This window comes from Haliaeetus albicilla, chromosome 1 (genome assembly GCF_947461875.1).
Source record: "Haliaeetus albicilla chromosome 1, bHalAlb1.1, whole genome shotgun sequence".
NCBI lineage: Eukaryota > Metazoa > Chordata > Aves > Accipitriformes > Accipitridae > Haliaeetus > Haliaeetus albicilla.
In genome coordinates, this window is record NC_091483.1 from 82,155,574 (window position 1) to 82,170,527 (window position 14,954).

At 47.7% G+C, this 14,954-nt stretch overlaps 1 protein-coding gene across 8 annotated transcripts in view; it reads left to right on the forward strand.

Annotated features, from left to right (window-relative positions):
- The window catches only part of PTPRA (protein tyrosine phosphatase receptor type A), a 129,348-nt gene that overhangs the window by 84,300 nt on the left and 30,094 nt on the right, over positions 1-14,954 (forward strand). For 2 of the 8 annotated variants that reach the window (XM_069796754.1, XM_069796735.1), the window contains one exon: positions 5,617-5,809. The exons of 4 other annotated variants lie outside the window; for them this stretch is intronic. Coding sequence is in view for 1 of the 4 variants with exons in the window: in XM_069796725.1 (XP_069652826.1) it covers positions 10,296-10,304 (9 nt within the window). In the remaining 3 variants the exon portion in view is untranslated. Of the gene's footprint in view, positions 1-5,616; positions 5,810-10,280; positions 10,305-14,954 lie in introns of those variants that run through there. 2 more of the 8 variants (XM_069796744.1, XM_069796725.1) reach the window with 2 other exon arrangements.

Sequence of the window (14,954 nt, forward strand, 5' to 3'; positions counted from 1 at the left end):
ATTCTATGAAAACAAGACAAATTTGTTAGGCTGGGCCACCGCACCGCCAAATACAGTCTTGGTCTTCAGCAACAGACTTTGTCTTGTATTTGTGCAGCAACAAGCTGCTACAGAAAGCGCTCTCTGTTGTGTGCGAGCTCCTGTACCATTTAATGCCTGGTTAGGGGGGTCTCTTATTTAACGGCAATACTGAGGATCCTTCTGTGTATTATGCTCCTAGCTAAGGCGTGATGAAAATGGGTGTTTTTGTGGGAATGCTGCTTTTCAAAGCCTTTTAAAAGGCTGGGACAGCAAAGACTTTCAAAGATGGGGATGTCTCGGTTGCTATCCACTGTATTGCTATTGAAATGAAAATATTTAACCTGAGTGCTCTGTCATTCTGAATAGGTTTGCAATTAACTTAATTTAGCGTACTTTTGGTGGCTGTTTGGCCTAGGTGCCTAATACAGGGGGATTTGAGCTCTGCCATAGCCTCTTAATGTTTATTTGAATATCACTAAAATCTAAGTGACACAAGGTGATATTTAATGCCTGCTTGTGGACACCTTGTTTATTGGCAAAATAACAGAATGGGCCATAAAAACTGAATTCCAGCGTTACCTTGACTCTGTTCTGTCTTTCATATGCTCCGGGCTGCTGTCATCAAGGAAACTTGAAATTCCCTCTTTGTGGTTTTCCTTTTGCACACAAAATGGCCAAGATACATCACCTAACCGCTGCTTACGTGCGTGCAAAAATATTTATGGTCTCAGTGCAAATAAAATCTCCAAACTTTTCAGAGAAGTCATTCCTTCCAGCAGCTGCTGCCGCTGTGGTGGCCTGTTGTGCCTGATCACAGCAGCTGTCTCCGGCTTTTGAGCAGTTTTGGGGCGGAGAATTGCCCTGCCAAAGGAGGGGAAAATTTTCGGGGGGACTCTGTACTTTGACTGCAGTTTGCCGCGATGGGCATTTTACTGCTATATTGCAGGAGAGAATAATTAATCTGACAATTTATTGGTTTTCATGAAATTACCATCGCAAACTTGTCCTCTTTTCTAGCGCCGAGGTGTAGGTCAGGAGACGATGCTTGCTGATGATGGGATGCGTCCGCCTTCTCTTTGGATAGGGACCTCAGGCTTCTCCTGGAGCTCCATCTAGAGGGGAGGAAGCTCTGGACCACCATAGCTCTGGTGTCCCCTTACCCAACCTTCTACCCTGAAGCACCTTGCCAGGGCTGTCAGCCATGGTTTTCCTGGCCTTGTGGTCACTCTTGACTCAGGAGCCACTTTGCTGCTGGAGACCCTTGCTGCAAAGCTGGCAGCTGTGTTTAGCAGCAAGGACACCATGGCCAAACCCAGTTCCTTTCCATACCACTGCTGGGGAAGGGTATTTCTCTACCAAACCCCAAAAGCAGGTACTGCTCCCTTGGCTAAGGATGTAGAAACCATACGGTGCTCTGCAGTTGTTTTTAGGGTTGATTTCACAAGAGAAATCGTTGCGGTTTGGGCTGGGGCTTTCCTTGAGAGGAGGTCCTAGCTGGACGTTCCCAACATCTGTGCTGTGGCTGTGCAGGCAAGGTGGCCAGCATCTCCATGGACCTCTTTGCTCCGGCAAAGTTTGCTCCTCCAACTTCATCTTTTCTCTTGCCATGCTGACAACAGCGGTGTCCAGCCCCGTGGCATGGATCATTCCCAGCAGCCATCTGCCGAGCTTGTGAACATCTTAGCCACCAGTGCTGCAGTAACCTCGAGGTTTCACCGTGGAGATCTTTGGTCATGGTTCACCTCTTGCCCTTGCTGGAGCAAGACATGAAGCCCAGGACCACAGAGGTTGGAGCAATGCATGGGCTTAGGTGGAGCATTGCCTGCTGCAAACAGCAGCATGCTCCAGCCATTGGCTTTGGTTTAAAGTCCACTACATGATAGTCATATTTTAAATGCCATCCTGGAGGGAAAGACATAACGGGGCTGAGTATCAGGTTATTTTCCCCATCCGAGTCCTAGTTCTCCCCTGGTTTTTTATATAGTGTGGCACCGGGATTCCCAGCTACCCGTCTGTGCCCAAAAAAACCGCTGATTTAAACCTTAGCAACAGGGTATTTTTGTTTAGATTGTATTTATTCTCCTGTGAGAGTCATTGTTCTCTCCCATGCCTTGACCATTTCGAAGGCTGATGATAAAAGCCCTTGCTGACAATAATATGGTTGAGTTCAGCCTTTTGTTGGGGAGATTAAAATAGAGAATGAATTGTGAATAACATGGGAGGGCTAAAAGTTAGTCGTCCCAGGCTGTTGTTTAGTCACTTTAAGGATAAGAAACTGCATTTTCATTATTTTATTTTTTTTTTTCAGAACTATTGAGCATTAGGTTTTGTGTTGGTATCTGGAGGGGCTTGTACCCACCCTGTTATTTAAGACTAGGATTGTTTCAGTTTGCATAATCTTGTGTCAGCAGGAAGTAGGTTTGTAGCAATGATACTAGGTTTATGGTAGGTTTATAGCAATATATATAAAATATATATAATAGCTTTATGATATTAGGTTTATAATAGGCTTATATTTTTATATATATATAAAAAATATAAATATATTTATATATGGAATAGGTTTATAGCAGTAGCAATGATAGAAGATGCCCTGCTTGGTGTGGCTCTAAGACTTGTGCCTGCAGCATCGCTTTGTCTTGAACAAGGATGCCGCTCTTCAGCATGGAAGATGGAAAGGAAAATAGTTGAAAAAAAGACAGATGGAAAAAATAGATGGAAAATAGATGGGAAAAAAAAAATGGAAAGTGGAATTCGAGCCACTGGAGACAAATAGAGTTTGGTCCTTTTTCAGGAGCGTGGGCTGATGAGAAGAAAAGTTTGGGAGATTGATCTGCTCGAAATGCCAACAGCGTGAATAACAGAGATTGCCCCAAAACTCTGCTGGCCCGAAATCCTTTCCTTGCTGAGGATATTTTGGCTGCTCTCTGGGTGCAGGCTCCTTTCTGCCAGGATATTTATGTTCCCAGTGAACTTCCCACTCACATCAGCATCTTGAAAAGCTTCCCATCCCTCCTCATAGACAGCCTCTCTCCCCAGCTGCTCTTACCTGCAGTCCCCATAATTGGCAATAATTTCCCTAATTGCTCAGAAAAGCAGATGTTCTCTCTGTGGTCGCATTGAACGGGCTTATACTGTACTATATACATGAGCACACAGCATTAAAGGACTAATTCCTGTAAATAAGCCTATTAAAAGGTTAGAAATATTGCCTCCAACTAAACCATTGATGGCAGCTGAATCCCACTGGTTTTATTAATTTGTTATTTGTAACATGGCAATCCCCGTCTGCTCGGGACTGGGATGCCCTCATTCTTGGCCAGTTGCTCTTACGTAGCGGTCAATGGATGTCTTAGCCTATGAGATCAGCTCTTTGCATTGTTTCCAGCTAATAAATCACATTTATACGTAATTAACACTACACCTAACATATCCCCAGTATTACTGGTGAGTGGGAGAAGAGACGGGTTCATGCCATCACAAGCAGGGGACCTGTGCTTTCAAGGCTTTAGGTGATGCTGCTAAAGAAAAAAATTAATATCTCACTTATTTTCCTACCTCAAAAGGGGAAAAAAAAGTGGTTCCCCAATTCTTCTCCAAGTGCAGCACTTTCCTTTTCACCCTTCATAGGGAAAGAATTGTTGATAGCATTGCAGCATCGATCCTGGGGCAGCCTGGGGAAGAGCTCTTACCTGAGTCGTCAGCTTAGTTGCCAGCGCCAATCCCCTGTACTACTTGAACCAGGAGTTGATGAGGTGTAATTAGGCTGTGGGAGAGTAATTGGTAGGAGCTTCATCCAGCAGTTGGGGTAGCATTGCCTTCTGGAAAGCCCCTCAATTGTTTTAGGCTGTCCTTTGCTGGCGGGTGCCGTCAGCTCTCGCTGTGGATGTGAAGTGCCCATTGCCTGTGCTACAGGGAGAGCACAGCCCTGCAGCATTCAGAGGCTTATTATATATATAGTATTTTTTTCTCCAGTTATTTCTCCTAATTTAAGAAGTAGGGACTGGGATACTTCCTATAAATTGGGATGGCCAGTGAGTGATTGTTTCTCTTTTTATTTTCTGGTGGGTCACATATGATCTACAGTTGCTCCAGCTTTTAATACCTCCAGCAACAGCATCAGAGCTTGCGGTGTTGCATTTTGATCCAAATTTCACCTGCAACCTGAATGAGAGCTTCAGCAGCCGTTCGTATTGCTTTACAAATAAGCTGCAGCTTGTTTTCGTGATAGCCTTCGGCTGGGCAAAAGATACTCATAAAAATGGCATCCTTGCTGTCAGCTAGGTGATAGCTGAAGTCTCTAGGTCACCCCCAACTGATGATTCTGTTTCCCACTTAGGACTTTTACATTTACTTGCCTAAAGCTTCCTTCCTGCTTGCAGGGGAGAGGTCTTCTCTCCCTCTTTGTTATACCAAAAGTTTTAGCTCAAGGTTCTGAAATCCTGTGTGCTGACACGGAGGGGTATAAAGTCACAGCCCAGAAGCTCTGCTGCATATCTGGGTCGGGGCATCACAGCCCAATGGTGTTGGACTGGAAGATGTTGGCACCTCTTGACTCCTGCCCTTCCCCAGGACAAAGTCAAGGCTGTGCCTAAGCTCAGGGCACAGCTTTCACCGGCAATTTGTTTTTTCAGCCTCTGCATCCCCTTCGGAGGTTGTGACTCCTGGTCCCCATCAGTGGAGCTGGCTGAAGTCAAGCAGCCGGGCTGTGCATCATGCGGCAGCCCTGGATGATGGAGGAATGCAGAATCTGCCATTGCATTAATGAATATTATAAGCTATTAAGTCAGTTTTGGTCCTTAGCCCCGCTTGTTTAGCACCATTTCATCTGCTTGGTAGATTCGTCATCCGATGAGAATGGAAAAATTAAGGCGTTTCGATGAGCTGATTTTTTAAAGTACCATCGCTCTGGGTTTGCAGCTCCAGAAATACCTGTCAGGCCATTTTCCTTTCACCTGGAAATACACTCCAGTATCTTATTTGTAGATTGTGTTGAAAAACACTTGTGTCTGGCAGCACAACTGCTCCCAGTCAGACTTTTCAGCTTGATGCCTTCAGCAGAAGACATGCCTCAAAATGCTTTTGGCACTCAAATAAATGTCAGAGAGGAAAACGCTTTAAACTCCAGTTCCCCTCATTTTCAAACCTCGTTTATAGACCCTTGCAGCCACTGGTGAAATTGGGCTTTTGGTTTCTTTCTCTGGCAAACTGTGACAGAAACACAGTTAATGCGAGATGCAGGGGATGCATCCCTGGCCCCACTCTGGCTATCGCCATTTGTACATCATCCTCAACCCTTTTTTTCCAGTCTAATACATGCAAAAATATGTAAAGAGTAAAGACTGTTCCACCAAGTCTTGCACGTTTGTTCAAAGAAAAGGAAAACAAGCTGAATTTACAGGGAATTTGCAAGCTGAATTTTAAGACCCATATATAAAAAGACCCAAAAAGCGGCTGGTGGCGGCTGCCGATGCTGACCAAAGCGATGCTTTCTGGCATCTATTTTCCCTGCGCTCGCAATTGTAATGTCATTAATATGGAGCTTTTTGAGAACTGGAGTATATCCTAATTAGCAGCCTCTGATTTTTTTTCTAGTTTCATAATCAGTGATCTCGGCTTCACCAGAAGTGTTACTGTGGCAACAGGGCTGAACTGAGCAGCGGTGCAGAATTACCGCAGGTAAATTGGTGATTTTACGGATCCACGGCACTTTCTTAGCCCAGGGGCTGCTCCGTGGGACGGGCTGGCTGCTCCCCGCACCCTACAGGTGTCCCAGGCGGATTTCAGGGTAAGCACAACCAGCGATTAAGCTGCATGACCGAACGCATGCGTTTTAATTGGAGCTTAGCCTCTGTAATGAGATTTTAAGGCTGTCATGCGAATGATCCCCTCCGACACCTTTGTTTTAAGTAGGATGCTCTGACCACTCGCCACCCGAATGCTCCGGCTCCCCGGCTCAGTCTTGGCTTGGAGCTGGGACTTCATCTCGGTCCTGCAGAAAGGGCTGAGCCCAAAAGCTGGGCTTTATTTTTAGTGTGGGTTTTTGTGTTTTTTTAAACCTTGTTTCTCCTCCCCATGTACCATTCGCTCACTCTCTGAAAGGCATCTTGCTAGGTAGGGATGTTGTTATGCTAAATAATGGCCATGCTTCATCCTGACTCCTCAATCAAAAGCAACCGGTCCTTTTTGTAGCTGGTATGTGAACTGCACTCATGTTTTCTTTGTACATGTTACAAATGATGCCTGGGACAAAGAAGGGGCCACCCTAAATGGAATATTTAGAGAAATATATTCCTGTATGACTTGACATTTGGGGATTTTTTAATTTATTTATTAATTCATTATTTTGAATAGTGAGATGAACCAGCTTCACTCGAGCTTTTCGGGCAGTCACTCTCTGCTTCCCAGCACCACATTGCAGCTGCAATGCCCATCCTGCGGGGGGAAGCACACCAGGAGGCCATGGGTTTTGGTCTCATACTAGCCAGGGTTTTTTACAAGCTCTGGGGGTGTTGCTTCAGCAGATGTGTTTTAATTACCCCAGAAGGAAGTCTCACCTCCCTCTCCCCTTTGCAATGCAGCTCCTTCCACCCCACCATCCCTTACCAGCCTGGCCTGCAGCGAAACCCTCCATCCCCAGCACCTTCCTCCTGGTCAAGGCTCAGAGTCAGTCCTTCATCTTCATCCTCCCTGACCTGACAGCTCCCTTGGGCTTAGCTCACTGCTCTCCTTTTTCTTAGAACTTCACCTTCTCTTGTCTTTTACCTGTCCCGCCTTGATGTTCCTTGATGCTGTGTCCTTTAGAAAACCCTCTCCAGCTGGTCGTTCTCCATTGCTACAGATCCAGGAAGGTCCTCATCCTCTTCTGTCTCCCTCCACAATTTATTCCCCAACCATCCTGTGTTTTTTTCTGCACGTGGTGAGAGGTGCAAGAGCGACTGGCACGTGCTCCCACAATCAGACAGCCACGGCGTCGGCAGAAAAGAGTGGCTGAGGGCACATTAAACCCATCCTAATTATAAGAGTTATTAGGAAAATTATTACTAGGAAAATAATTGGATGTATTTGTAGCTCTGCCCCTCCAAGGCACTCAGGGAAGCTTCCAGACTGCTCAATGACTCTGATCATTGTGCCAGCGGTGTGGCCAGGAGTACCTGTCTGTGCAGCTCGATAGGCAAGGGCTGGAGATCATCGAGTGCCTTGGTCTTAGACGTGCCACTGATCTGTCCCTGGCATAGCCATGGATGGAGGCTACATCTCCTGGCTTTTCCTTCTATATTTTTAGCATGAGACCATCGAGTCTCTAGGCTCTGTGTTAGTATTTGCCTGTTTTTAAACAGAGAGAGAGAGATTTCTTTCCTAAAAGTAAGGCACTACAGAAAACTAAGATCTGATGTGCCGCAGTTACAGAGGACAGATACCCACTGTTAACATTTCTGCGTATCTTTAGGAGCCTGAACTATTTCATGTCCGGATTACTTAAAGCATCCACATTCATTGGTGTTTGTCTCTGGTTTTTTTGCTTAAAACCTCATCAGTTTAGTTTTCCTGTCTCCTAACTGGGATAATAATTGCCTAGTCTGAAGGCTCTTCTAGGAGTCTTGCTTATCAGTCTTGAGATGCTCCAAGCTCCTTTAGAAGAGGCTATAATGGGCTCATTTCCTCTGAGCAGCTTTTGACTCTTCATTAGTGGCTCCTAGGCAGTAAAGGTTGTCTCATACCTGGCAAAGGGCCATCATGGTGTGCAGTAACTGGTGCTTGTTCACTGAACACCAGCGTAGAGCTGGAGGGGCACTGGTGGGATCCCAGAATACATCCTGCACACCGTAGGGTTCTCCTTCCAGTGCTGGATGTTATCTTACTCCATTATGAGCTTAAATCCCAGCAGGTTTGCCTTCTGAAAAGTTTGCAGGACAGTAAGTTACAGAATCACAGAGTGATTGAGGGTGGAAGGGACCTCTGGAAGTCATCTGGTCCAACCTCCCTACTCCTCTAGAGCTGGTTGCCTAGAACGGTGTCCAGACAGGTTTTTAATATCTCCAAGGATGGAGACTCCACAACCTGCCTGGGGAACCTGTGCCAGTGCTTGGTCACCCTCACACTCAAAATCTGTTTCCTGAGGTTCAGAGGGACCCTCCTGTGTTTCAGTGTGTGCCCATTGCCCCTTGTCTCATCACTGGGCACCACTGGGAAGAGTGTGGCTCCGTCCTCTTTGCATCTTCCCTTTAGGTATTTATAGACATTGATGAGACCCCCCTGAGCCTTCTCTTCTCCAGGCTGAACAGTCCCAGCTCTCTCAGCCTTTCCTCCCAGCAGAGATGCTCCAGTCCCTTCGCTGGAGTCTCTCCAGTATGTCCACATCTCTCTCGTACTGGGGAGCCCAGCACTGCACACAGTGCTCCAGGTGTGGCCTCACCAGTGCTGCGTAGAGCACAAGGATCACCTCCCTCGACCTGCTGGCAATATTTTGTCTAATGCAGCCCAGGACACCACTGGCCGCCTTTGCGGCAAGGGCACGTTTCTGGCTCACATTCAGTTTGATGTCCACCAGGACCCCCAGGGCCTTTCCTGCCAAGCTGTTTTCCAGCCGGGTGGCCCCCAGCACATACTGGTGCCTGGGGTTGTTCCTCCCCAGGGGCAGGACTTTGCACTTCTCCCTGTTGAACATCATGAGGTTCCTGTTGGCCCATTTCTCCAGCCTGGTGAGGTCCCTCTGGATGGCAGCACAACCCTCTGGAGTATCAGCCACTCTTCTAAGTCGGACACCAGTTTGGTGTCATCAGCAAATTTGCTGAGGGTGCACTCTGTCCCATCATCCAGATCATTAATGAAGATGTTAAACAGGACTGGACCCAGTAAGTTATAATTAACTGTGGTCTCAAAGGTCCTTGCAAATATTTCTGAATGAATTAAACCTGCGTCTTTCACTTACAGAGTGAAAAAAGCCAGTCTGGGAGCCTTTTTGTAGTAGGTCAGGCCGAAGCACAGGGATTTCCAGTTTTTGGTGGCAGAGGTAGGAAGGGAGCTTGGGGAACCTCCTTCCAAGTTCTGGCTGGTGAACACCTGATTCTCTCTACGTCCACCCACGATGGTTTCATGCGCTTTGCTGCTGCCAGTGTGTGCTATGAGAGCCCGTGTGATCAGCATGGGATAGACTAGCATCTCACTAAAGATTACATCCATGTGAAAGACCGATCCTGGTTCAGGCCAGCAGTTTTTAACATCATCCTAACAGTGCTAGATATTTCTGGATGCCCTGAAAGCCAGGTGGGAGTAGGGTCGGGTTCCCTCCATGCACGTATGATGATGTTGCTCTTTGAAAGAGGACTGTGCGTTCACCTGTTGGACTGAGGGCCACGAAAATGGTCAGAGGGCTGGAACACCTCTTCTATGGAGAAAGGCTGAGAGAGTTGGGGTTGTTCAGCCTGGAGAAGAGAAGGCTCCAGGAGACTTTATTGCAGCCTTTCAGTACTTAAAGGGGGCCTATAAGAAAGACAGAGAGAGACTTTTTACCAGGGCCTGCAGTGACAGGACAAGGGGCGACGGTTTTAAATTGCAAGAGGGTAGGTTGAGGTTGAACGTAATGAAGAAGTGTTTTTTGATGAGACTGGTGAGACATTGGACCAGGTTGCCCAGAGAAGTTGTAGATGCTCCATCCCTGGCAGTGTTCAAGGCCAGGTTGAATGGGGCTTTGAGCAACCTGGTCTAGTGGAAGGTGTCCCTACCCATGGCAGGGGGATTGGACTAGACGATCTTTGAAGGTCCCTTCCAACCCAAACCATGCCATCAGCAAATATCGAGGTGCAGGAAAGTGGCGATTTGTTGAAGGTTGAGCAGGTGGAGAAAGCAAAACCCCAAGCCCTTTCCACAGGCTTGCCTCCTCCTCATGCGCCGTTCAATACAGTGGCTGTCACTCACGTGGAGGCCGCCTGTTTATTTAAAAGCTAAGAAAAAAAAAGAAAAAAAAAGAAAATGAAGTGGATTTTCAGGAGGGGTGAATGGTTGCTGTGATTCATCTTTTCTGTTGAAGAGTGGAAAAGCAGAGGGTGGGGTGGGGGAATAATGTTCAGTGACACATCAAAGGCCTCGTTTCAGCTTCGGAGACACATGCAAGGAATTAGTCACTGCGCATTAGTGCAACAAAACCCTTTTCCCTCCCTGAACTCAACGGTTCCTCTCCCTGCGATGGCCAGCTCACTGCAGCCCTTAGCCATCCCAGCGCGGTTCGGAGCCGAAGCAGCTCGTTGCACGGTCTTAACGAAGAGAAGACATCAATGCACGGCGTAAGGAGCCCCCGCAAGACATTTGCCCCCCCGGGTGATTTCTCGTAGGGGACCAGGCTTTGTTTTTCGGTGTGGAGCTCCCAGCAGCAGGGCTCATCCTGATCATTATTTTACATCCTTTGCATCTCATCCTAACAGGAGAGTTTTGGGGTTATGGGGAAGGGGAACTCAGTGCCGGCACAATTGTTCTGCCATCGGATGAGCCTGTGGGCAGCTCTCCTCTGCTGCGGATCACAGCTCCAGTGAGAGGCTGCAAAACCACAATGGGATTTAAAAGGAGCAGGGAGGGGGAGAGGGAATGGCAGGTTTGTTTTCCAGGGAGGCTGAGCCATGCGGATGGCTTGCTGCCACCGAAAAGAAAAAAAAAAAAACTTTTTCCCCTTTCTTTATGCTCATGCTTGTTCTTGTCCTACTGTGAGCTGCTTCAAAGAGCTAACCGGTGCAAATGCTAACCTTGCTCCTAGTTTTGCCCTCCTCCCTGCCAAAAAAAAGAAGAAAACTGAACAATTTTTTTTATTTTTCACTGCGGTTGGGGCCAGCACAAGGCAGTGGGGTGGTCTTGGTTGAGCCGCTACATTTTAGCATCCTACTGACAGCAGCAGCGGTTTCTGGGGTCCCAGAAAGCCGGGTAGAATTCAGGTCATGTCTCCTCCTTGCACATAGAAAAAGATTGCCTCATTTTCCAGGAATTAGGAATATGTCAGAGGTGGGGGTAAATCCTGCCTTTGATTGTGGACGGCTGTATCCGGATAGGATCTGGGCAGTTTCTGCAGCACTAAATACTAATTCTCTGCTTTCTGGAAGCACGGGGAGGTGGTCCTGCAGCCAAACCCCCCTATAGCAGCATCACACGCAAGGACCATTTTTAAGCCACTTATTACTTTATAAAGAGATTATTTCCTTCCCCGCCCCCCAGCATCAGTCGTCTTGACAAGATCCACTTATTTTAAAACATACGTCCTGCAGTCTCAAACCCAGCCTTTCCTATAGGAAGCTCTCAAGCAGTGTACAGGAGACCACAGTGCATATACACTATATATATATATATATATATAAAAATATATATATAATATTGCTGAAAACACCAGTAGCGGTTATTCAGGTTTCTAACCCTGATTTTTGAAAAGGAAGGTTTAAAACAAAGAGGCAATGCTGAGCATCCCAACCCACCGGGGCAGCGGTGCCGAAGCCGGCTTCTTTCTCCTCGGCAGAGCCGGCGCCGTGACGTCAGGGTGTTTTTCTGCAGAGCTCGCAGGATGTTGCAGCCGGCCAAGAGCTGTGTTTATGTTGATAACATTACAAGTATTTCCTCTCTGTTTCCGAAACCAGCAGGGAGGGAGCCGAGGGGGAAGGGAGACTCGGGTTTCTCCAGCTTTGGGGTAGGACTCTCGAGGCCTTTTATGTTAAGAAGCGGGTAACGGCGTACCGCTGGCACTTATTTATACTGCATTTGGGAATAGGGAGTGTTTAATAGCAGGGGCTGGGAGCCGGGAGCTGGGCTGGCACAGCCCTCCCCTTGTGCAGGGCTCTTCTGCTCGCTCTCTGCTCTGGATCCGGTTTTAAGGTGATAAAGCGGCGCTGGCAGCTGATTGCTGGTCACAGGAGCAGCTCCCGGGGTTTTTGTGTAATGATCTGCACAGCAAGGCTCGATGCTCTTGGGGGGCTGCCCGGCGTCCTGTTTCTTTTGATGTTCGCAGTAATAAAACCATAAAAACTCAGGATCTGCACAGACTGCCTGCATCCAGCTTTCTTCATGAAAACGGGGCAAGGCTTGGGGAAACTCAGTATTCTCTCCCCTGGCCAACCCTTTCCTCCTAATGCAATCCGCTCAAGGATCAATGAACTTATTAAATGTAATATCAAGGGGGTTTTAAAGGCAGGCAGCTGCCTGCCCACTGATGTAATTCCAGGGCATCGGAGCTGTGCTGCTGGCTCAGCAAAGGAGAGACCTGCATTGATGTTTGGACTCGATGCTTTTAAGGGTCTTTTCCAACCTAAATGATTCTATGATCATTGCACCATCCCAAAGGGGTTTTGCAACTGGTCCAGACTGGTCCAGGAATCACCTGTAGCTCTCATCCATATAGCAATCATGGTTGTGGAGATAGAACCAAGCTCTTTTATTGTATGTGGGTTACTTCCCCGTAACGGAGGGCAGAAAGAAGAGGGGATTTACAGCTTTTACTTCTTTCCACCCACCCTCCATGTCCTGCTTTTGATACCCAGGGAAAAAATATGTTGAGGATGGGGGAAAAGAGTTTCAGAGGCCAAAGGGACATTTGGCTGTTGGCCCTAGGGAGTGTGTGTGGGATCAGTATGGGCTAACCCATAGGTCTTTCCTTCCTTAATTTTCTCAAAAGGACTCCCAGGACCACAGACAAGAGAGGAACCAGGTCCTCTGGGGTCCAGTCCCAGCTCTGCCACCCCTTTGCTGAGTGACCATGAACAAATTGTCATTCCCCCTGGTATTTGAGGTGTGCTGCAAGAGCTGGAGCAGCCAGCTCAAAAGATCCCTGAAGCCATTAAGAAAGGCTTGGAAGAGATTAATATCTATATGGTTTTCCAATGATCGGTTAATTATGGGCAAGGTGTTGAGGAGCAAGATCTCAGCATGAGGAGCCAGTAGGATGCCAGTGCAGAGGGAGCATCCCCATTTAGCGACTGGTTTGTCTGCTCTTGGGTCAAACTGCTACTGCAGAGCTAACACTGGCATAGCTGTGGGAATCCCAAATGAACAGGACCCCAAATGAACAGGAATCCCAAATGAACAGGATCCCAAATGAACAGGATCCCAAATGAATGGGAACTCTCATTTTGACAAATGGAGTGGGGGGGAAGAGTAAAGGAGCCACATCCACCTGCAAGAATGGCATTTCTATACAAATATTCATCAAAACACAGCGAACAGTCACTTTTTTCCCTAGTAGTGTTTGCGGAAGAGCCAGGTCTTTTCCTTTACCTTGTTACTGTTTTCTTGTTGTGGTAGTGATGGGTTCCCAGCAAGGGAAGCAGTTGTGATGGTGAGACCTTGGCACCTTCATCAGTCCCTGTGAGGTTTCAGGAGCATCTCAGTGCTGCTGCTAAGTTCATTTGGAGATTCAGCATGGGCTTACGTTCCTTCTGCCTTTGCATGTGGGTCCGATCACGAAGAGCATCCTATTTCTGTGGGTTTCCACAGTGGGATGCTAGAAGGATCTGTCTCCTGCAGCGAGTTGCTTTCATTCTTGCTGGTGGTGCAGCTTCGTGTGCTTCCCGGTTGCAATTAAGCACGGGGAGGACACGAGCTCCCTTTCCTCACTGGAGGGGTGGAAAACCTCTTTGGCTTAGGACCAACTCAGCTCCAGAGTGCAATTGCTTGTTGAGTGACCTCAATGAGCACCAAGAGTGGAGCGTGCCATCGAAAACCTACCGGTTATGGGTTTTCCAGACATCACAGCCTGGAGCAGAGCTTCAGGGAAGCATTGCAGGACCAGTCCTGCTCTTACCAGTGGCAGGAGGACTGAATCAGTTCAAATTTGTCCAGACAGATATTTTAACCAGTGATGAAACCCTCTGGAAAGTTGGCTGCTTGCACCAGTGGGACCCCTTGGAGAAAGCCCTGCCCCAGGACTGGCCGTGGAGGGAGCCGAAGGAAAACTCTTATCTCTGGAGCTTGGTTTCCTTCTGGTTCAGGGTTTGTCTGACCTTTTGGTCACTGAGTAAGTTCGACTTTTGCCAGGTTTTCTTTCGGGGGGGAGGAAAAACATGTAAGTGGGTGGTGCTGGTGTGAGGATACTCCTGGGTGGGGAGGATCTTGTGTTTCTGATATCGTTTCCAGCGTGTTGATGACTTCAGTGTTGTCCTTTTGCCCGGAGTTTGGGATGGGTCTAGATTGAAGCAGATTTAAATAAATAGAACAAGAACAAACAACACAAGATGTATTTAAGAGGGGGAGGCTTAGACTGCGTATCAGGAATAAAACCCTTTCTTGGCAGCCTGTTGAGTTGACTTGGCAGCGAGATCTCGCAGCCTTCTCCCAGGAGATACTGAAGATGCAACTGGACATGTGACAAAAACCTGAAGAACAGGAGAGAGTTGTACGGCAGCTGCCGGTCGATGGCATGTAGCAGAGGTGTCTCCGAGCCCTCTCTGGGCTCGTAGCAGATGTGAGATGCTGGCCCATCCTTGTGAGGCCCCAGGGCTGTGTGCTGGTCTGGGGCTTGGCAGCTTTGGGCTTTCTTCTGGCCAGGATGATGATGTCTCACATCTCGCTGTCGTTTGCCTGAGCCTCTGGATCCATATCTGTTTGGGAGGAGGTGACGATACCCATTTCTCAGGAGCTTTTTGAGGTCTACAGAGGAAAGATATCGCCATAAAAACCTTGTATTTAAAAGGGCTGGGGGAGAAAGCCTGGGGGAAACAACTTTACTGATGTCATCGTCCTGTAATTTTGCAGGACATTTCCTGGGAAGAAACGTACAGTACAACGAATGTGCAGCCTGTACTTGCAGATGACCTTGGATTAATATTTACGGGTATTTGTTTCATCCGCACGTGCAGGGAATCTGATGGGGTTTGAATGGAGCTGAGCCTGGCCTTGTGCGTGTGTTCTGCCCACACCCAGTAACAGGCAGGGGCTTCAACGAGCTGGCAGGGATCTGCTGGGCACTG